General features: G+C 38.6%; 2 protein-coding genes across 3 annotated transcripts; both read right to left on the bottom strand.

Annotated features, from left to right (window-relative positions):
- Positions 1-380: 380 nt before the first annotated feature.
- On the bottom strand, positions 381-5,528 carry borcs5 (BLOC-1 related complex subunit 5). 2 transcript variants are annotated; one of them, XM_067493586.1, is made up of 4 exons: positions 5,432-5,528; positions 4,057-4,200; positions 2,909-3,066; positions 381-2,315 (listed from the first exon to the last, which is right to left on the bottom strand). In XM_067493586.1, exons 2-4 carry the CDS (start codon positions 4,166-4,168, stop codon positions 2,082-2,084), a joined length of 504 nt encoding a protein of 167 aa, XP_067349687.1. In that variant the 5' UTR covers positions 4,169-4,200; positions 5,432-5,528; the 3' UTR covers positions 381-2,081. The 2 variants fall into 2 exon arrangements, with proteins under 2 accessions (XP_067349687.1, XP_067349685.1); XM_067493584.1 differs by lacking the exon at positions 5,432-5,528 and adding an exon at positions 4,793-5,296.
- A 696-nt stretch (positions 5,529-6,224) lies between these two features.
- On the bottom strand, positions 6,225-22,837 carry smc1b (structural maintenance of chromosomes 1B). Its single transcript, XM_067493453.1, has 25 exons — positions 22,729-22,837; positions 21,520-21,708; positions 20,917-21,029; positions 20,362-20,565; positions 18,418-18,656; positions 17,854-18,112; positions 17,522-17,662; positions 16,392-16,474; positions 16,035-16,242; positions 14,893-15,078; positions 14,560-14,751; positions 13,453-13,599; positions 13,054-13,191; positions 12,740-12,856; positions 12,435-12,541; positions 11,830-11,971; positions 11,542-11,687; positions 10,122-10,275; positions 9,756-9,854; positions 9,517-9,673; positions 9,085-9,239; positions 8,350-8,501; positions 7,931-8,000; positions 6,844-6,954; positions 6,225-6,716 (listed from the first exon to the last, which is right to left on the bottom strand). Exons 1-25 carry the CDS (start codon positions 22,835-22,837, stop codon positions 6,582-6,584), a joined length of 3,753 nt encoding a protein of 1,250 aa, XP_067349554.1. The 3' UTR covers positions 6,225-6,581.
- Positions 22,838-24,094: the final 1,257 nt, after the last annotated feature.

Genomic DNA, 24,094 nt, shown 5'->3' on the forward strand with positions numbered 1-24,094 from the left:
ACACGATTAGATGCCCAGATGAGCTAAAGCGCTGTGAAGCATTAGAAGTAATGAAAATTAAAAGACTAACAGGCTTGAATCTTCTGACAGTCAGTGGTTGACATTGACTAAATCCACTCACTTCTGTTTTGTTTTTAACAATCAACCTTAATATGTGCACCAGGAAGCTACAGACTGCATTGAGTTGTCTCTGACACCACCTAGTGGACTTAAGCCCATAATAACAGAACAATTTTTGTCTTTTGTGTGTGTGTGTGTGTGTGTGTGTCTGTCTGTTTGTGTGTGTGTGTGTGTGTGTGTCCTCTTATTGCTGCCACCAAATTGACCTGTAAAATGGGTAGTTAAAGCTTTGTTAATCCATTTGTCCAAGGTTATCAGACTTATTAAATACAAATTAAATACATTTAATGACGGGTATCAGTATCTCAAACAAAATACATTTGATTTATACATATCAACAGTGTGTTTTGTGGATCATCTGAATATTGACAATATCAATCCCAGGGTCAGTGGTTAGAACCCCAGTTCTTTGTGGCCGCACGTTGACAGGTATTCTCGACCAAAACGCTGAACCTGAGGTTTCCCCCCCACGTGTGCTCCTTATTGGAAGTCAGCTAGTGCCAAACTACTGACGTTAACAATATTTCTCAGAAGGATGCTTCGATCATTTTAATGCTTTCAAAAGCAGAAATAAAATTCTGGTTCCATACATTACAAATGGTGGCACCAGAATAAATGCATTTTTTGTAATTTGCATGAACTGTGCATTATGGCTTAGATGACATGACTTGCGCATGACCTTGTAAAGTGCACTAGACTGCTTTCCTCAACATGATCCAAATTCTGACTGGTGACTGTTTCTAAAGTGCCACTTATTATTTTAATGCTACATAAACTCACGACTCTTTAGTATGGGATATTTTTGGGAATCATTGTGGCTAACTTAAGGAAGTGTCATGTTTTGTACCGTTATGTAAAAGTGTGGCTGGGACAGAGGTCTCTGACAAGTAGATAATTTGATAAAATCTTATACCAACAGTGAAGGATATGCATCCATCTGCTGTACAGAAATGCTAAAATATTGAGGCATCAGTGTCTTCTTCAATGTTTTCCATGCAAATACGCTTGACACAAATGTCAAACAAAACAAAAGTGTCCACGTCAAGTTCTTGCTATACAAAACTAAACTTCACAAGAATATGAGAATACTCAGTCCAAGAAAATGTGTCTTTCAATGAACATTACATCATATGCTCTATGTATAATACAACAACAATAATCCGTCTTGATTCTCTCACTAGTCATTGTATTCTAAAATAATACACTGATGGTATACATAAAATTAAAAATACTCACAGATCTTCAAATTGTGAAAGAAGCATACGGCGTCAGAGAATGATGGGTATCAGTATCTCAAACAAAATATATTTATAACATGAAGTCCAAGATCCAAAATCGACTAGAAGTGGCTCCGATGGTTTGGCAGGTATATGCGACCTTTTTTTAGAGACTTTTATGTTGCTCACATTAATAATAGAGTCTATAAAACCTGCAACATATATGAAAGTTTTTGGAGTTTCTTTTATTTCTTCCTCCCCTTCATTTTGTTGAGCAAAGAAGCCCTGTGCCAACTAACAATCTCCAGGCCCCCTACTTGTACAGTGAGAGTACACTTAAACACAGCACTTCACCAGTTTGCATCTACTCCAGTGGAGCTGTTCAGCACTCAGTAGCAGAAGATTGTGGATAAACAGAGGTATGAACACGTTTGAGCTGAGCTGAAGTGCTAAAGCCAGTACAATATCGCTGATTAGGAGCGTGTATGTTCAGTAAAACTTTCTGCATTAAGCAAAAAAAATAAATAATAAAAGAAACCATTAAAAGCTGGTGAGCTGACTACAACAGTCTCACATAGTTGCACATAAGTCTCTTCTCTAGAATAAAAGCCAAAAACCTTAAGGAGTTAAGCTGTATGTAGCCAAGTAAAGACTTAACATCCCTGGACAGACCTGGACTTTACTTCCATAGAGAGGACTGGATGGAGACTTGGGTAGGAGGAAGCTATGTTGGCTTTCAGGAGGCTACTTTGTGGCAGAATCACCATCAGGCCGCATGCTGAAGGGTTCCAGGCGTTCGCTCTCAGGCAGCATGTTGTTGAGGCGTTCCATCAGCGGCACTGTCTGATCGATTCCCATCTGGATGCGTCTCAGGATCATGGACATCTCGTTGACCTTCTGAATCTGTTCAGCATACTTGGCGTAGCGTTTCTGGCGCTCCTGCATCATGCTGAACAACGTTTCCACTGACAAGTCCATCTGGAATGAGACAGCCAGGGGAGATAGAAAGATAGCTTTTGATGGCACTTTGAGCGAACTAAAAGTTAACCAGGAAGAAAAATATCTTAGATGATTTTAAAGAGTCAAAATTCCTTTTAGTAGAACAAGGACCGCATTAAGGGCAGACACACAATTTCATAAAAGAATAGTAACTGAAAAACAAGACATCAGAATAATTAAGTATTAGAAGATAAAAAGTAAATAATGCCCATGACAGCTTGTCTGAATCACTGCAATATCCTTGATATCAATATACAGCAACAACAACAATAATAATAATGACCCTCCTAGCTTCCCCCTGTTCACTGATGAAAGGGGGTTTTGGTTAAGGAAAAATATATAAATAATAATAATACGAAAAAATAAAGACATGGGGAATTTAAAAGGAAAGACGAAAAAGAAGACAGTTAACTAACTAAATAATGAAAAACCCACAATTATTATAGTTCGTAGCAGTGGTAGTAATAGTACTCATGCTAGAGGTTTACACATTTTTTTAACATCTTAATAATAGTTACTTTTGCTCTTTTAGGGACTAAAAAGTTATATGCTAATGTCTCCTGCAGCATTACCTCTTTAATCCTCTTGACCAGGGCATTCTGATCAAAGGCCACAGCCTCTGCACACTGATGTAGGTGGTCTTGGTATCGAATGCAGAGCTGCAGAACCTGAGGCGCATCCAGCCGTTCCAAACACACACTGCTGGGTGACGTCTGGCCACTCAGGACTCCTGTGGAGAGAAAAGCACTGTTGGAACAGAACACTTGACAAGAGTGTAACGCTTAGTAATTACAGTAATTAGCCATGTGACAGAACTACCCTCGTGCTATTTGAGGAGTGCGTCTGCACAGGAAACGTGGCTCATTAGTAATGACAATTAGGTTCACTATACAGAATTTGAAAGGCACTTGTTGAAAATATAATGATTAAAAAAAATAATAAAACAAAATAAAAATTGTTTTTTCTTTTAAGATCTCTGCAGGAGACACCTTCTCTGAAAAGCCTGTATCACTAAAACTGGAAATATTTAGTGCCCTTTGCATTTTGCACACTTATTTGTTCTGCAGGTTTCATTTTAAATGGATAACAGTGCCATTTTTGCTAATAGATATACATTTGATAGCACATAACAAATGTGAAAATACTGTACCTTGACACTATTTCACGATGGTTTATCGAAAGTAGGGATGACATGACAACTGATACTTTGGTACCAAGTAAATATTAAAATTCTAAAATAATGAATAGTTATTTTAAGTACCAATGGTACTGTAAGTACCAAAGAACTTGTTCAAGGCTCTGGAGAATGTTATTTCTTCACCTCTGAGGGAAAAGCATATTAACCTTACAGGCCTAGACTGATGTTAAACACAAAAGAGATACTGCTACAAGAACAAATGGAAGGATGGGATCAGTTGGTGCAGCAACGTGTCCACTGTGACTCAAGAAAGAAAAAAATGCCATAATACATATATGTAGATATTAATATTTGAGCACATAGATCCAGCATTGGGGCACTGTATTGTTTTTAAATTTTTTTAAAATACACATTGTTAGTCACAAAATATGGGGGCTCTGTTTTTCAAGTCAAGTGGGCAAATTGTAGAAAAAAAAACAGCACCAGCTTTCGCTAGGTGCACATAAGAAATCATTAATATTGATGGATCATTAACGGAGCCCTAAAAATGACACTTCAGCAGATGAGACATTTCTAACTTACCTTTTAAAAGAGGCTGAAAGGTAGGTATTTCTTGAAGCTTTATGACATCTGGGTCATTGTGAATATTTCGCAACGATTGGGTCCCCTGAGCCACCACCACAATATCATCCATCTTTGCCTTCTGCTTTGCTGGAGATGGCACCACTACAATGGCAACAATAAGGTAAAATATTGGCAGGCAGCTGTTACTTTCACAGTAACCCATGGCCTTACAATTAAATCACCATCTAGTTGCCCTCACCAAAGACAAAAAGGTATTATATGGTTTACAATAATCCATTCAACCAGTCTTCAAATAAATATTTTGCTCAGTAGTGATTGGTATTTCATTATGCAGGATTATGCAGTATAATCAGTTCTATTAGCGCATTTACATATTCGCCAACGCTACTGTTTGACCTACGTTATATCCTGCAGTTTATTTTAATAAAGCATACGATCAAAGTACTTAAACTTTCTCTAGTGATATCTGTAGCTTAGATGTCAGATGCGCAGAATTATTACATATAATTTTTAACTGGGATGTAGCGTTAGTGGAATTTGAGAACAAGGCTTCACGAATATTCAAGTAAATACACACTAAAAGTATTTCGGTAACGTTAACACAATTTCATTAGATAAACTACTCAGGTGATACAACGAACTGATGGCACACTGTCATGGTTTTCTTAGGTCGAAAGTGATGAAAAACAATCAAATCAACGTTTGTCTTTAATATAACAGAAGTTAGTTTTACCTGACGAGCTGTAATCGGAGTGTTTGTGCTCCGCATCTGCACTCTGTTCGGCTCCCATGGTGCCAACGTTTGGCTAGCTAGCTTAACAGTTAACCTCCGTCAAGGCTCCTTCGAGCTCCAGTGAAATAAACAGAATATGTGCGAATAGGCAGTGTGCAAATATTTCATACGAGCTCCAAACACAGCCAAGCTGGCAACCAGACGACCATGTCCGCAACAGCAGAATCTGAAATCAATGCTAGCGTTGCTTGTTCTGCAATTCCACTTAGCTTATAGTTAGCTAAATCTAGCTAGCTATCAGTGGTCCCTGGTCAAAAATAACTAGCACAAAGGCCCCCAGGTGTCCCTCACAGGTAAAGTCCCGAGGGAGCAGTTTACCGCTTTGTCCCAAAACTATTAACACGTGTATTTTGAACTCTTCGTCAATTGTGCCACCCGGAACCGACAGACCGCTGCAGCTTGAGTTCACTGACGTCACACTTCCGTAAACACTGGTCATGAGGTCTGTGTCTTAAATGTGTCCAAACCAAACGTCTCCTACTACTGCTGGTGGAGAGCATCGGCAAAAACAATAAATAGTGTCTTTCTGATAATCTTAGACGTGTCAGTTACAAATATAACAAATCATTTTACTAATACCTTAGAAAAGCAAATGGGGCGCAGTGGATCAACGGATGGAGCATCGGGTTCAGGGTGCATTGGTCGCAGGATTCAATCCCAAGTCACCGGGCGTCGCTCCGCCCAACGACCGAGGGCCAAAAACCGTTCCTGTTTGCACTGTGTGTGAAATACTGAATTATGTGGTGTTCTTTTATACAATTGCATGTACTATATTACAATTTAAGAGACTATATAGTATGAAAGTTTTTTTGTTAATACTTGGAGCAGAAAAAAAATCTACTCAAATAAGAACAATTAGTAATTTTAAGAATAATTTATGTTAACCAATCAAATGTACTCGAGCATTCAGGTTTAAACATTCCAAAAACAATAAACAAACAAACGACTTAATTGTAGAAAAGAAATGCAAAATGGAAATTGTCGTTTCTGAAAATAGTATTAGAGTACATCAGTAAATGTACCTGAGTAACTTTTGATTAATATGTACTATTAATCAGCAGTAATGGAGCTTTATATTATTATTTTAGGAATTTGTATTATACTATAGTAATGCTATTATACACTGAAAATGAACCTCATACACAAATCTGCAACCTACACTGCTTGTTATTGTATGTTTATATTTTATGTGTAGAAACTCTGGCTTGCTTTGTTCCATATATTTTATTGTGGTACTTTAATATGGAAATTCCAACTATATAATGCACAGAAAAGCTAAATGTGTACATGTGTAAAAACTTAATAAATTCAGTAATTATGCCCTAGTGTATCCAACTCAGACCTCAGAAGCCAAACAACACACAAGACCCCCTTTGGTTGTAGATTTAATAAATCGGACAAAGGGTCCCTTAAAAACACAACCTGAATACAAAATACTTCAAGTAAAATGGACAAGTTTAAAAATTAAGTGGTACGACCACGACATATCGCATAAAACCGTCCTGTTAAACATGAACAATAAGGGCTGTAATAACTTCCCTAGACATTTAAAGTGTTACCCTGGAAACCAATTCAGATAACTACAATGAAAACCTACACAACCAATATTAGTTCGACATTCTAAAATGTGACAAAGAACAACTTTTACCTGTGCCTTCAGTCAAACTACTGAAAACCCTGAGCTAAAACCATACAGTAATTGAACAAAAAGAAACAATGGATTAGTATTTCATGCAAGAGATTCCAGGGTACAGAATTCCTTTCTTCTGTCTGCTCTGGCTTCATCGGTCCCAATGTCTTCATCAACCAGAGGGTACGGACGCAGGTCAAGGCTCAGAATGCGACTGAACATACATTCATCAAACTGTGAGGAAGAGAAAAAATAATATAGTGATGGCACTGTCATGGGATAAAGAAACTACCAAATATGAAAAGGTTTTAACGAAAATGAACTACTGTGCAATATACAACATGCTGGCAGAGTTTGTTACATCTGAGTAGACTCCCAGCAAAGCATCTGCCTTGGAGAAGAATTCCTCTTTCAGGGAGATGACGATAATCTGCATGTTCTCCCTCGACTCCTCTCTGATAAAACTGGTCACCTAGACATAAAAAAAGACAAAATGTCCATCAAATAGGCTGTAGCTCAGTTGGTAAGGTAGTCGTCCATGGACCCTGTTCGAACCCAGGTCCCAGGCTTTATGTCTCTGGGCAAGACGCTGAACCCCCAACAGCCCTTTCCAATCCCCAGCTGTGCAGTGCCGGTCCAACTCCGGTAGAAATTGGGGATGGTTGCGTCAGGAAGGGCATCCGGCATAAAAACTGTGACAAATCAACATGAGGACAATGATTCGCTGTGGGGACCCTGAACTCACAGCTCACCCACATCAGCAGACTCACCAGACTCACTCACATCAGCTGATGGAGGGTTACAAACATCATCTCTGCACAATGAAACAATGTATCATTAACTGTCATTCAGCATTTGCAGAATATTTCTTCTACTGTACCTGTTGGTCTTTTTGTAATTTCTTTATCTGCTTAAGAAAATCTTAAACTTCTTAAAAGTCCTCCTCCCTACTCTTAACAACACCTTAGGGGGCTTTTTGAGGGCTTAGGTGCTTTGTGAATAACTTTTATCTTTACTAAGATTTACTCTTAATTTTGTGGGAAATTTCTTAGAAGACATCTTAATTCCAAGAATTTCTGTAGAATTTCATCACTAGGAACAGACTTAGGAAGCTTTGTGAATACAGCTCCTGTTACATAGCAGGTAAAAATACAGCATCATCCTTACCAGCACTATGTAAAGCATAAATGAAGTAAAACTGAAGCTCCATAATGCTGACGGGAGCTGCAGATCCAGATAAGAATTCTTTGCAGGTTTATCTCTATGAACACCTCTTTTTACACTGCCACAGATTTCTATTGTCACTTATTGAAACTATATTATTATTATTTAAAATAAACATATAAAGCTGTTGTTTGATTACTTTGCTGATGAACTTATTGATTCTGAACTATTTTAGAACACCAATAGATATTAATTACAAGCTTTGGATGCAGACGGAAACTTACCTTGCCAATGTTTGTGTTGTCCAATGCTGCATCCACCTCATCCAAGATGAAGAAAGGAGCAGGGCGGAAGCTGAGAGCAAGTACACAAACAGCAGTGTGCCGAACAGCAGACACAGCGGTTCAAAAGTTAGAGCTGCAGTAACAGATAACTGAAGAGTTAGATAATGTGCGGCAGGTGCTTCCACTAACCACTGAAATGTATTTTCGGTTGAGAAAAAATAACATCCACAACAGGTTGTGCATCAATTTCTATTGTTTTGTTTTATTTTTAAAAGTTATTGGGGGTAAAAATCGATTTTGTAGTCAATCAATTTGCACTGTTTGGTAATTTTTTTTGTTCTACTAATAATCTGGTGAATTTCATCTATTACGCTCTATGTAATTTATTCTACAGTCTGTTGGTGGGCTGCCAGGATTACCTGTGGATGGCGAACACCAGGGCCAAGGCAGCAATGGCCTTTTCGCCACCAGACAGATTGTCCATGGACATGAAGCGTTTCCCGGGTGCCACACAGTTGTAGTTGATGCCTCCAAGATACGGCTCATCTGGATTATCTGCACTCAGAATGGCCTGGAGCAGAAATAGCAATCTATTAGGTCTTTTACTGGATCATGCCATTTTACAGCATGTCAGTATAATTAATTAGGTCACATTGTGACTTTTAAATGCATTTCTAATACCATGTACTGTGGAATGACATGTAGTATCTGTCACAAAGCCAAAAAGCAACAAAAGTTTGCAAAAGATTAGTAAAAACCAGTTGAGATAAGGCCTTCACAATTAGAACTACTTTATTAGCAATATTACTGCCAACAACAGACAAGAAAACATTGAAACATGTATTTCCAATACTTTTTTAGAACATCTAAGGCCTTTTTGACTACAATAAAATCAGTTTACTTTATACACCTAATGCAACGTCCTGTGCTAATGAGAATTATGAATTGTATGTTCACACAGTTTAGACTGGGTATGTGTGGACGTGTGGAGGTAAGTGCTGAATGTAGATACAAGCTGTGGATACATACATCCGTTCCATGTGGATTAATTAACCCCTGAATTGCTTACAAAAGCTAAAGGTTGGTTATTAGCCTTAAAATGTTTGAGTCAGGAAAGACTTCTATTAAGAGTACAGTACCTAGACAGACTTTACCTGAGCACTGCTGTTCCTGCAAATTCTTTTATAGATCTGATCAATGACAACAGACACATGCTCAAAGCACTGGCTGAAGAGATGGAAGCGCTGAGCTTTGACTTGTTCAAACTCCTGGCTGCACCTTTTGGCTGCTTTGGTGCTAGCATCAAAAGCTGATGAAAGAACAAACAATACCTAAAGAGCTCAGTTACATCAGTAGTACTACACATTTAACATGCAGAATAATTATGTGGTATTTAAACATTAGGAATTTCAAAATGAGGAGCTGTCCACTTAAAACGAAGTAACACCTTATTCTCACTCACTTCTTAATAGAAAATGCACACAAACCATGTAAATAAACAATGTGGAATAAAACGTAAAATGCTGTTTTCATTGGAAAAGCATTTTTGCATGATTAATGTAGGCTGACACCTGTTTTTAAATTACCTTCCGTCAATCCCTGTAACTTGTCTTTCACCTCCCTCATTTTCTCCAGAGCTTTTAGATTCGGTGCAGTAGTGCGATGCAAAGTTCCCTCGATTGAAGAAATGGACTCCTTCAGCTTGTCTAAGTAGGCCTCCACCTCCTTTTCAGTTTGCAAACTCTGTACACAGACATATTCAGTGCAAGTACTTTACAATTGTTTTATTGTGCATGTCGGACAATGATGAGTGTTGATGTCTCACCCTGAACTCCGCCTCAAGCGTAGAGTAGTCGATGACTAACTTTGCCTCTCTCTCGTAGATGTCCATGATGGTTGAAGTGCTTTCAGATTCTGTGTCCAACTGCACACACCACAAAAATCAGTCACAACCGACGCCAGATGTGCTTCAAGTTATATGATTAGTTTTGGTTTCCTAAAACTAAGCAGGGCTTCTCATTCTTCACTACAATGTGAGGGTTTCTAAAACTTATTAAATCAAAATGATTTGAGCTCCAATTAAAATCTAGTACTTTTCTCAAACTGCACAAGACTGGTATTACAATCATCACTCAGAAGAGACAAATAACAGTCAACCGTCAGCAGACATTTGCATATCTCTTTGTCCTACCTGCACCTCACTGATTTCATTCAGATTCCCAGACAGCAGTGTGATGGGCAGACTCTGTATCTTGCAGGCCAGAAGTAAGTTGTGTCTGGCCATGCGTTTTTGCTCCAAAGCGGTTTCTGTAGACATCAGCTCCCGCTGAAGCTTCACCAACTCTCTGAGGCAGAGACAGAAAGTTAGTATTTTAGTTTTTAGTATTTACCATTGTGTGATTTGTTTTTCTTGGTACCATGTTCCCCAATCAACAGCAGTGTTTCCCCTACTTTGGTGGCCTGCCATGCTTACATTACAGGGAAAAACATATTTTGTATCTATTGATATTACGTTCACGACCAATCGCGAGTATGCACAAACGTATCCGTGAGCCGTTCTTGTTAAATGTTGTGGCCAAATTTCACTGCCGGTCCTACATCCACTCTGCTCCCTTTTTTACTTAAAGAATGAGAACCAGCCGTTTCCAAGAGGCAGACATTGTTGACTTACTAAAGGCCGTATGATTTGTTTGTTGTCCTTAAATGCACCATTTAATTCTCCCCTCCTCCCCAGCTTGGAGAGAGCGAGAGCAGTTTTGAGGGACATAGTGAGCGAATGAAGAGCGGCGTTAGCGAGAACAAATATGTAAATCAGGTCAAACGGTCTTTTCTGATCGTTACACAGTGGGTACGTTCTAAAACACAAACAGACATGCGCCTAAACTATCGAATGGAATCTGAAGGCCCCTTCACTGCCCATTTTCAAGACCGATTTTTATTCCCTAGCGTTCAACCCAGCATGAGACTGTGTTCCTGTTGTCTTGTTTTTATTCTATGTATTAAGTATTTGCTGTATTGTTTGCTTTATTATTTGACTATCTATGTACAACACTTTGGTCAGTGGTTGATTTAAAATGCTCTATAAAGTGAAGTTGAGTTGAGAAACCTGAAGGTCACACCTCCACAAAACACAGCAGAAAGGACTTTGTATGAACCCAACAAGTGCACATTTCTCTTGTCTGCTCTTCCATGACCTTTAATCATTGTCTTTCATAACTGGCAGGAATATTCTGTTGTATATGTCATCAGCATAAACAGCCTGTTAGAAAAGGAACATGCCAGAGGGCTTTAACTGAGGCCCCCTGTGAGACATACAGGAGAAATTATTTGCATGGAATAAATACATCTTATTAATATTCACTTTGCTTTACTCGACCCTTACATGGAATTTACAAACCAAAGGTGCTGCATGAGAAATAAATACCCCAAATGGTTTTTCCGCAAAACCTCTTTCACCCTCATGCCACCGTGGCTGTTAAATTTTCTGGGGGAAATGCTGAACAGCTTTGCCGACTCTCCACCTTTTATAAGGCAAACCTCCCCGACAGCAGCTAGTAGTAGAAATAATAACTGCACCAAATAAGTAGCAGTGGCAGTGGAGGCAGCGTTACTTGTTGAGCTCTTGGAGGATCTGGGTTTTCTGGTCTAGCTCAACTTTGGCAGCAGCCACTTGGCTCTTCTTGGACAGGAGCTGATTCCTCAGCTCAAGCCACTTGTTCTGACAATCCTCCACCGCCACCAGCAGCTTCTCCTCATCCTGCAGGGGAATAGTAGCATATGAGTGAAAAAATATACAAGGAACAGTCCAGAGTATCCAGAGTATTATATACAGAGCTTTACAGTATGAAAACTAGCATAAACATGTGGAAATGCAAATATGGTCATGAAAAGCCAGAGACCTTCCTTTGTTCAGCAATTGTTCTTTCCTCTTGGTCAATGGTCTCCTCCATTTTATGGAGCTTCTTCTTCAACTGCTCCAGTTGGTTTTGTTCATACTCGAGCTGTACATTCAGACGAGCACGATGACTCTCAAACTCCAGTCTGAAGGGAGAAAATGTAATAAGCGGTTTATCTTTTCATACTGAAAATATACACAAACCACAATACGAATGTGCTAGACTTATTTAAATATTTAAAAATAACAGGATGACATTATGATTTTAAAGTCGCATCAAAGAAGTTACCAAGTATATGCTGAAGCTGGAATGTATCATTGCATTTGTTGTACAGAAAATAATACATACAGAATTACTGTAAACACGTGGTAAATTTAAGATTCCAAAAGAAAGTAAACACAAAAAATAAACTGGCCAAGAATTTGACTCCTACTGTGACAAATAAAAGGCCAACATTTTTCATATTATCTTTAAACATTCAAAACATATATAAAGCTGAAATCAAATCATCATCTTTTTAAGAAGTGCTCATTATAAAATCTGTATCTCAGATTCGGCTGGTGAAGTTTAGCTCAGCTGATACAGACAATACTGGTGTGTCTTTGTACCGTTTCTTGTCGATCTCTGTCTGCTCTTTCAGGTGCCCTTGCTCGTACTCTCGGATGCTGCTCACACCAATCTCAGCACAGAATTCAGCAAACACTACGTTCTCCATCTAAATACACAGAGCATCTACACCGTGTAACCAGCCACAACACAAGGATTTGCTACTTAGTTTGCCTACCAGCCACTTGAGTGGCCAGTAAAATAGTTTATATAGAAATTGCTGCAAAAATGAATTTGCATGTAACTCCAGCACGATGGCTGCTGTCATTGCAGACACAGGTTGTGAAAGCTCTGCAGACAGCAATACCTTCTCGATCTGATTTTGGATCGTCCTTATCTCTGCATCTTTTGCCTCCACACTCTCCTTCTGCATCTGAATCTGAGAATCCAGGTTTGCTAATTCACTCTCCATACGAGAAATCTCCTGAAAACAATTGGTAGGACAGATGAGACCAAAATAAATAATGATGATAAACTGTCAAGTAAAACGTTCAAGTCACCTCTGCTCCCGTCTCACGTAATACAGTATGTGATAATGTGCTTACATAATGTACAAATATAATACAGCAGCGTTAAAGAATTGTCTTAAGTATTGATTAAGTATAAATTCGGTGGTCCTACCGCTTGGCATTTAAGAATGTTTTTCTTCTGAAGGTTTTCCAGCTCAGTTTTGGAGTATTTGAGACGGGTTTGAGCCCCCTGAGCATGTGCAATGATCTGATGCAGCTCTGCTTCCTTCCGCTTTATCCTCATCAAATCCTTTCACAGAACAAAAAAACAAAATTTGACTGTGAACTGCGAGGAAAGTGTTATTTTACCCCATTTGCTTGTCCTGTAACTGAAGCTAATTAGTAAAAATCTACTGTATATTTGAAAGAGTAAGATGTACTGTATGTATAAAAAACACACTGAGTTACAGGGTAGAAAATCAATAAAATGAAATTATAACTTAAAATCTTACTTGGAAATGTTAATGTTAACTCAATGTTAAAAAAGTTTGATATTTTTTAGTTGACTCACGCGCAGCTCTGCTGTCAGCTGGTCTTTTCGTTCCTTCAGCCGCGTCAAGTCCTTCTCATCCCAGCAACGAGCTTTAGTGCGCAAATCACTGGAGCCTCCAGAGATCACACCTGACTTTGCAAACAGTGTCCCATCCAGAGCTACTGTCTTAAAGAAGCACATCTAATTAATGTCTGTGGCCGATTAAAACACTACTTTACCTCGGCTGTGGTTGGGAATGAAATGTGTTTCCTAACACTCTGAGGGAGGTGGATCTTTTATTGTTCAGTTGTCCGGCTCGGTGATTGATGACAGCTAGGACATCCTTGCTTTTAGTTTTATTAATATTACTGAAGCTTTTAACCTCAAGCAACATGTACACATCAGAGGACACACTCTAAATCTTATTAAACTTTTCTGAAGCTTTTGTTTAATGTATCTTTTCATAATAGCTGCACTTTTATGTCAAACAGTTATGTGGACTCCCAAGTTAATTCTTTTAATGAGCAATACATTTCTGTCATGAACAAAGTTGGCTTTATTAGGGTCAGAGTGGCTCCCACAATAAACTCCTCACCTTGGATCAATGACTGCATTTGTTCTTTTAAACAGACCGGTCGTAAAGTAAAGAATCTGTGGAAAGTCCAATGTCAAAACCTATAAGAACTTTTAATGTGTTTTATTAATATGACTAAGGATAGTAGAGCTACCTATGAGCTACCAGTCTTATCAGTAATAATAAATGTAAACCCCACCTTTTGTTTGACACAATCATTAAGTCGAAAGTCCTCTGATCGGGGCTTGTTAACTGTCTACTCCCTCAACTATGTAACGCGTTCCCATTGGAGCTAAGAACAATGGTCAATGTGGATACCTTTAAAAAAAAAACATCTAAAACCCCAATTATTCTAAAGGGCATTTATTTAGCTTTTGCATTATTTTAAGGTTTTAACTCTTTTTTAAAGTTCATTTTTAATTTCTGTTATCGCACTTTTTGATGTTCTGCTTTCGAAGGTGGCTATATAAAAATTTAAATCTTAGTCACCTAAATAAAATTTGTACCCTGTGCTTTTTATTGTTATTAAATTATGCCAAGCCCCCATGTTTAAAACAGATTTCCAAGTTTACCTTGATGCGCTCCTTCCCATCAAAGGCCAAACCCCGAGCTTCTCTGATCGTCTCACACACTAAGGCGTTGCCACAGACAAACTGCACCACTTTTTTCAGCTGAGAAGCACGTGTGGGAGCAGTAACCTGTACAACATCCATCACCATCTTGGCACCAGGTATCTCCCTCAGTCGCTCATTCAGAGGACTCACCTACAAACAGCAGTGATCATTAGATGTTGAGATACTTTATGTACAAGAAATTATCTGAATACAAAGAAACAAAATAATCATGTACAATGTCACAGAAGACATTTTCTTGAGGTTTCCTGAGGCTTTGATTCTCCAACTTACATGAAGGTAGTCTATGGGTAAGAAGGTTTCGGGTTCAGCTCTTTCCTCCTTAATGAAACTTATACAGTCACGAGCCACTTTCTCTGACACCACCACAATAGCATTAATGTAGCGGCCGAACACCTTGGTGACTGCTAGCTGATACTTTCTATGGATGGGACTGCACAAGTCAGAGAGTCGGCCATACTGGTAAAAAATACAGAAACCAAAATGGCCTTGGTTAAGTGATAATGGTATAAGTAAAAAAAACAAACTTGACATTACAGGATATCAGGAGAGTTTTAAATAATGCATAATGATAAATTCTATTCTAATCACAATCACAATGTTAGCAATGACTTTATAATCACAAAATGCTGTGATTCAATTTAATAAATATTAATAAAAAAGCCAAATAATGATAAAAATAACAATAGGTAGTAAAGAGGTGCCTAAATCTTAAGTGAAAACATCATGTAAATCAGTGTTTGTAGTAGTGTTTGTGTAATTATGTGACAAATAGTAATAGTACTTAGTGACGTGAGTTAAAATGTGAATGGTTTGGATTGACTTTATTATTACTATTTTATTAATATTTTAATTTGAAAAAAATGTTTTACTTACTGAAAACACTACATTTTTTTAGATGTTATATTTTCTGCTACTTTGTATGTTTCAGTTGAGAAATACACATTTTAAAATCATCAGTCATATGTACATTTTAGGGGGGGGTCTGGGTGCTTAGTGGTAGAGCATTGGGTTGGGATGCAGAAGCCCATGACCTCGAATCCCACCCCCCAAGGTGGTGCCCCGGCCAGCCAACAAGAGCCACCATGGTGCCGGTCTCGAGCCCTGATAAGGTAGGAGGGTAAGGCATCCGGCATAAAAACACATGCCAAATGAACGTGCGGGGCACATTCTGCTGTGGTGACCCCTGAAGGGACAAGCCGAAAGCGCGTATCTAGTCATATGTGCATTTCCTTGATAAATAGCAAGTAGGCCCATTTTTTATATCACAATTACAATATTGTCTACAATAATTACAATGTGAACTTTTGACCAAATCGTGGAGCTCTATAAATAACCAAGTATTAAAGTGCTCTCTGGGTATATTTTCTTGATCCTTGAGTTGAATTATACTCTTCCCGCATATATCGCCTTACCACACTTTCAGGGTAGAGTCTTAAGAGCCTCTCTAGTAGTTCTTTGCGCTGCATCTGGCGTCTGGTCTCCTGGCTATGCATGCGGGCATTCCCCAGCTCCTCCAGCACCTGGCCCAGCTCCTGGTTCACCTCCTTGCTGCGTTGGCTTCCTCGTTGCAGCTCTGCAGTCAGAGTTTCCTCTCGCTGACGATACTCCTCAAGGGATGATCTGAGACATACAGTACAATGCCAGTATAAAGTAGGCTCGTTTAATTAGTTGGAATTCAAGATGGCATCCCAGAGTGACTTTTTCCTGGCTGGCATTACAATATAAAGGGCATGTGGTGCCAGATTATATACAGTATACACATGACACACCTGCAGGTCTTGGTGTACTCCTCCAGCTTCTCTGTTCTGCGTGTCAAATCTTCCAACTGAGTCTGGCTGTTCCTGATGCCAACCTACAGGACATGGGGTTTGAAAAGTGCTCTAATTAAACAAATACATTCAAAGTTCAACAGATTTATTGTCATGTGCACACAATGAACATAGCGGTTACACCATACTATGAAATTCTTCTTTGCAATCTCTCCTTCCACAGTGACAGAAATAAAATAATACCATAGAAAAGTATATTTACAGTAAAAAAATCCCGTATTTAAACAACTAGTTCTTTCTGATTTAAAGTGTGTACAGCACAGTACAGTAATGAATAGAGGTACTAGCAGCCTGGTAGAAGTTAAAGTGACAATACTGTCAAAAGGCAGTGCAAATGTCTGTGTTGGGGGATGGGGGATGCTGAGACCTATTCACAAGCCTCATGGTCTGTGGATAGAAGCTGCAGGTCAGTCTAGTTGTTCTTGGTTTCACACTTCTGTATCTCCTGCCTGAGGGCAGAAGTGTTAAGAGGCTGTGCTGTGGGTGTGTGGAGTCTCTGATGATGTTGTGTGATGGTCCTGGTCCTCTCCTGGTTTTAATCACACACTGGAGAGCCTTCCTGTCCTCTGCAGAGCAGGTCCCACATCAGACAATGATGGAGCTGGTGACCACTCTCTCAACTACACTCCAGTAGAAGTTACTGAGAGTCTTTTCTCACTCTTCTATTGTGCCTTCTTAAGTTTTGTGGGACCAGGTGAGATCCTCCGAAGAATTTAAAGGCTTTGACGCTCTCCACCTTCGTCTCGCTGATATAAAGTGGGTCAGGCATTTCCTTCTTCTCAGATAAAAATACATTTCCTTGGTCTGGTCCATATTCAAGGACAGATTACTGTCGCAGCACCAGGTCTCCAGGTCTGCCACCTCTCTTCTGGATGCTGCTTCAGCCCCACCAGTGATTAATCCAATGACAGTTGGGTCGTCAGGAAATGTAATGATGCTGTTGTTCTGGGAGGCCCCACAGGGAGACCTTCTCTGTTAACTTGTACGGGATGATTTCAGCAGCGATTTAATCTGTGTTTATTCATTTTTAAAGATGTGTAGTATTAACAGAAATGTGTTTGCACCAGTACCTTTACTTCCTTCTTTCTGCGCTGGTCAAAAGCCAACTTTTCATGGTCTGCTCTCACCTCCCAGTGCAATTTCTCTGCCTGCTGGCTGAGAACAGCCCCCTGCTTTTGGGCCAACTCTTTCAGCTCTTTGTATCGCTCTAGCTGTATCAGAAATGCATGCAAAAATGTGATTAAGATGTCATGACAATGTCACTTCTCCACTTATTTGTCCATAATAAAGTGGAAAAAGACTTAAGAAATACATTTATACACAATATATAGCCCTTCAATCTGCTTTGTGCCATATTTACATTACTTATTTTTTACATGTGGTGAGTGTATTTTACACTCACCTGATCCTTGTCCAACTCAATGTCCCTCCCACGAGAGGGTCCATGCTGCTGCACCTGCTTCTCGTAGTTCTTCCAGGTTCTCTCCAGTTCAGCCAGCTCCCGCTGACCATCAGCCAGATCCTGCACTTTAGTGGCCAGAACCTTCTGATTCTTCTTCAAGGCTTTGCAAATTTCCTCAGCTTTTTTCATGTGATGAGAAGTGTTTACCTTAGCTGTGATGTACTGTGACTGAAACTGGGACAGGACGTGTTCCTGGGCACTGGGTGATACAGGGTTAATTCTAACTAAACAAAATAGACCTGATATTGCAACACACCGAAACAAAAGTCCTGGTATGCCACAAATAAAATTCCCATTTAACACCTCAAAAGCTACATTCTCTACATTCTAATATTGATCCTTAGTAATTGATCCTTTTCACATTTTAATTGGTAAATCTTGTTGATAGCTATTTCCCAAACATGAAAAACAAATGTGTTCTTCACAGTTACGTACAACTGTCCCTAAAAACAAATTGAAAGCTCTGGGAGAAAAAACAAGCCTATTTTACACACAAAAACACACCGGATCTCCTTCTCAATGTGCTGCTGCTCTCTGGTGAGACGTCCATGATCCTTCTTGTGGGTTTTGACTGTCTGCTCACAGTTCATCAGTGTATTGTTTTTTGCAGCTGTGGCCTGCTGTTTCTGCCCAAATGTTTCATTGAGGGTGGTGATGCCTTTCTCATTGTGGTAGAGCTCAGCCAAGCTCAGCTGCAAATGGTTGTGGTCAAGGTTGCCCACAAGAGCCTGGTACCTCTGGGCCTGAAAAAGTAAAGAGGTGGGGGAACTGAGCATTTCATGAAGATTAAACCTCAAAAGAAACTAAAGCCAACTAAACACCCCATGCCATGTTCTTTGTGTCAAATATGACTGACTGCCCAGATCCAGTCAAATATGACTGATTTAAACGTTTTATCTGTGAAAGATTGTGTTAATTTGAAAATAAGCGTATCATGCCATTAATTGCAAGACCTGTGCACAACCTGTATATATTGTCTAACATGTGTATAAGAAAAGCTCCACTAAGATTAGAGGCCCGATTTTTTTCATTTTTCATTTTTTTCTGTTTAAAATGATCCAGAAATTATGTTTTTAGACTGCAAGCTGTATAAGCTCAGATCATAAATAACAAATAGAAGTTCAAAACTTACAAAGTTCACAAGAATATTGTTTCAATAGTTTAAAACGTTCAGTTTACAATTAAATAAACACAACATGACGGCTAGAACATCAAAATTACATTTCTGCTACTCTCAATTGAAGCTAAATGAATTAAGACTGCCTAAACCTGGCTAGAAGCCTCTTTAGATTGGAAGATTTATTGGGAGAAACAAATGACCAACTTATGGGAAACTTTTTAAAAAATTTATGTCTTCAAAACGTTTTCATAAAAATTCTGTTTACAATTATATAAAACAGGTGAAAGCCGCAAATCTAATGCCCTCAGTCAATCTCAGGGCAGGTTTGACAAATAACCTAAGAAAAACTTCTGAGGATTTAAAAGATCGGAAATCCGCAGTCACAGATGTACTACTATGTCAGAAAAAAATATTAATGTACGTTTTACAATATAACCGTATTACCTAAAAGAATCTGTACTGGGAGGTAATTTGAAATTCACACTGAACTTCTGAACATTACATAGTGCTTTGGAGGAACTTTTTCATAGTTCTCAGAACTGTTGGCAGAAATATCCCCTTTTGTGTGTCTACACCACAATAGTTCTACTGCAACAATAATTGTTAAAACACAGTTTTGAGATTCTCTTCCAGCAAACTAGAAACCATAAGCCATGTACAGTAAGTGTACATTGACTGATTGGGACTGATTGTGAAGTATAGCTGCTAGCTCTCAGCGATCTTATGTCACTTTAGAGATCCTACTGGTGTTGCAAATGCAAATTGGTCAAAAAAGCCCTTAAGGATGTGTAGCTATGAGAAAACCTCCATTCACCTATCTAGTCCCTTAAACTGTCCAAAAGTGCCTATAGATGGCGGTGTCTCAGCAACGCTTTACATCCTTACATTGACAAAGAAACCTGATTACTGGAAATCGGCTTATACATGTAGCAGAAAAATAACCTGATTTCCTCCATGCTGCTTTCTGACTATTAGGGGAGACACACACAGCTGATCCACAACGGGAGCTGTCTGAATTTTAAAAATCAGGGCCAGTGAGTTATTTAAATTTTTACAAGGCACTATGTGTTAAATAATGTACATTTTCTGTTGGACTTCAGGCAGATTTTGTTTTACAAATGAGGCGGCATCTACCTGTTAACGATCTTTCCATTCAGTCAGTCTTTTACTCAGCTGCGTGTTACTGTCTGCAGCCTTTTGTTAAACACATGCCCAGTTGGACCAAGCCATTTAGAAACCCACACAAACACACTGCTAGAAACACAATTTGATACCATTGTATCAGTTGCTACCAAACATTTGACCTTGATCAATATGCAGTAACTTACCTCTTTCTTTTCCTGAGACACCTGTTTCCTCTCGACAGTAGCAGATTTCTTCTTGTTGAAGTGGAACTGTGTGTCCTCTTTGGCCTTTATTAAGGCGTCTTTCTTCTTATCATACTCTGCAGAATAGTCTTTCGACTGACTGATAAACTCAAACATCTTGGTCCTCTCTTTTGGGTCCTTCAAAGCTATGGATTCCACTGCCCCCTGTTGGGGACCTTCATAATTAATATGTCTGTAATACATTATTACAACCTGCCTTCACCTGTAGTACTTGTTTTTAAAACATTCCCTAGACTTAAAGTTATTTGTTATGTAATGATAGTTACAGCCCTATTCCTTGCACTTTGAAGATAAGGTCTATTATTATATGTTGAACACATGAAAAAGTCATTCAACTGTTTGCTAATTTATTATCTAGTGTCTTTAAAAAATAATCCATTGGGGCATGTTTGAGCCCACCTTCTTGTTTGACCATAATTGCTACAACTTTGTCTTTGAGTAGTTTCAAGATATACCCCACATACATGAATATAATACAGTCTCTTTTCATTTTACCTGAAACACAAGGCAGTTTTGAGCTTTGTTCACAATGCCGATTTTCTCAAGCTCCGCCAAATATTTGGCAAGAGTCACATGCACGCCGTTAATGCGATACTCCGAAGAGTCTCCTGAACAATACAACAAATGGCAGATAAGACAGTTTTGACAAGAAACCGACAGAGGGACAGTGCTGCGCAAAAGTTTTGGAAACACTTCTAAAGATTCCTGATTCCATCCTCTCCAGAAAATGTGGAGCTGTTCTATTTTGATTGAAAAATGACTAATATGATTAACAAATTATAAACATTGTTTTTCTGTCAACTAATTATAACACTGTTATTTTCATGGTTTACATGTGCAAACTTTCTAGGTATAGTAAGTGTACTTCTACAAATAAATATATTTGTCATTAATTCCACTTTTCTTTTGAGAACGGATCTGAATTTATTTTGCGGGGCTGAGGGGTGAACACTCTCCTTGGAGACTTCCATTAGTCTCCAAAGAACCATATGAATGTATCCCTGTTAACTTTGCTCTGATTTTTTTCTGTTGCCAATTTCAACGGCTAAAAACACAGCATACATAGAAATCCAATTCAATTCGTCTTTTTGAACTCACCAGTGAGGCTCCTACAGAAGACTGTCTCGTGTTCCTCGTCGTCACAGTACCGCATGGCAACACGGGCAGTGTTAGACACAGGATTCCCAATGTGGGCTCCGTGTACCAGGTCTCTGAGGCGCTTTACTCGAAGGGAGGCAGCGTGTTCCCCCATGGCGAAACTTAGGGCATCCATGACATTGGACTTGCCTAGTTTGATTTGACATACTGAGTGTCAATTTGAAGTCTTGTCTGAAACAACTAGTGTTGAAGTAAGGCAACTAAAGTTAATCAGCACCTACTGTTAATATACCTGCACAATGCTGAAATTACTAATTAGCTCCAACCTCAAAAAAAGTTTATTACTTGATACAGTACTTTTAACTCTATTTTTTATAATGATCAGAATAGCACAAGTAGATAAATACTTAAAAGTAAGTAGTAAAAGTACTTGACTAATGAAGGATTCCACTACCAATTCATATTATTTAAATAAGTAAATATCTGAAATCTACTACTAGTACAAAAGGACAAGGACTCCACTTTTATCATAAATTACTAATTTATTACAACTGCAATGTGTAATTGCACAGGTAAAATACTCAAATTAATGTAGTGGTGGATTAAAACAATATTCCCGTCTGAATTGTAGCGGAGTAAAAGAAAAGTACAAGTAGATACAGACTGTTAATAGTATAACAAGTAAGTACTTTACTTTTACACTTTTCACCACGGTCAAGGTTTGATAAGAAACAATACATTTAAGTGGGATTTTAAGCCATTTCTAGACCTGTTGCAATGTTGGAGATGAAGAAAACCATTCCAATATTTTACTTTGAGATATTTTTCAAGTTTGAAAGTAGATGGTGTTATCACCATGTGCCGAAACTGAATTTGGATCCAATATTGTCATCTACGCTTTATGCTAACGCTACACCGCCGGAACTGTTAGCTAAATCTTCATAATTCTACTTCAATTAAGTTTGACAAGAACATTAACTGCTGGTAAAGGTTTAACTTCTGGAAAAGGTTATGTTGTACGGATGCTATACTGCATTGGAAACCTTATTTAGTCGTCTACACATGGTTCATGTTTTCAACAGATGCTTATCCAAAAGGCTTTTGTTGGCTGTGGCTTAATGTTAGCAAAGCTAGCACTGACAGTTAGCATTAGCATTGACGGCAGCTGAATGGAGAAAAGGCCAAGTTTACGATAAAAACTTCACTTACCGGAGCCATTCGTGCCAATTATACAATTAAATCGCATGAAAGGACCGATGACTTGGTTCCCTCGCCATGACTTGAAGTTTTGGACGTCGATTTGTTTCAGGTAACCCATTTTAATGTGGCTGTTGCTGAAGTGGCCCGAGCAGCTAATCGTGTCAGACACTCGGCAGGACGTTGATGGGCGGGAAACACAACTTCACTTTAGTTTTTTTTTTTTAATTAAAGCAGTTCGTTTTTTTTTAATTCTTCCTCCCACGTTTTTTAGTTTATTAAATGAAACGGGTTTTAAATTATGATCTAGTTTTTCAACCGACTTGACTATTTCTATTTTGTCTGCCTCTGTTTTTTTCTCTTCCGAGGTTTGCGCTGCTGGTTCTTCCCCACCACATGTTGAAGTGTCCCTGGGCAAGACACTGAACCCCAAACCGCCCATCCCCAGCCCGCAGTGCTGCTCCCGAGCACGGTGAAAATGGGACGGGGGGTTAACGTCAGGAAGGGCATCTGGCGTAAAAATGTGCCAAATCTAAAGGGGAAATAATGACTTTTTTTTTTTAACTCCACTACATTTGGTAGCTTTAGTTACTTTGCAGATATGACCAACCTATAAATCATAATCTATTATATTTATTTGATAAGATATCGATTAACCGCAGCACACAGGTATGACGCTACACTACATGATGTAGTTCAAATGAAATCAGCCTTTTCCACAACAAACATATTATTCAATACATTTTTACCATGTGTATATTGGTTTGCACTTGGCAATATATGTAAGTTCTTTTTCTTAAAGTTCAGTTGGCAGCGTTTCTGTATAGAGTAAAATAACATAATGATGTTGGTTAACAGAATTGTAGATATGATTTTTAATGAATTCTGTATTTTTTAATTTCTGCAGAAACCTCATTTATGAGGCACATCCACTCAATTGTGACCTGACTACTTTGATGTTATCAGCATTTATCACTGTTCTAGAGAGATAACTCAGAATTTACTCTCTTAGTCGAGTACTTGTACTTTTGTATTTAAAGTACATTTCTTAAAAAAAAAATTACATGAATCTTTTACAAACACATACAAGGCAGGTTTACTTACATGTATATTATACAGTAGGTTTTAATCAAATATATTTACAATGTAAAAGTCAAGTCTCAAATGCAAGTGTAGATTATAACCTGTCTCTGCTGTTGTGACATGCAAATCTCCTTTCGGCAATTAATATGAAGTTGAATATGAAATATGAAGTTAAAGCTTATTTCATACCCCTTTTCAACAGTGCTGATTTCTAAAATCTTAAGTTTTAAAGTGAATTCAATTTTACTGTAGTAGGCTAATAAGTTAGAAATCGTGGGTTCAGTCAGGATTCCAC

The sequence above is a fragment of the Channa argus genome, chromosome 23 (assembly GCF_033026475.1).
Source record: "Channa argus isolate prfri chromosome 23, Channa argus male v1.0, whole genome shotgun sequence".
NCBI classification, from domain to species: domain Eukaryota; kingdom Metazoa; phylum Chordata; class Actinopteri; order Anabantiformes; family Channidae; genus Channa; species Channa argus.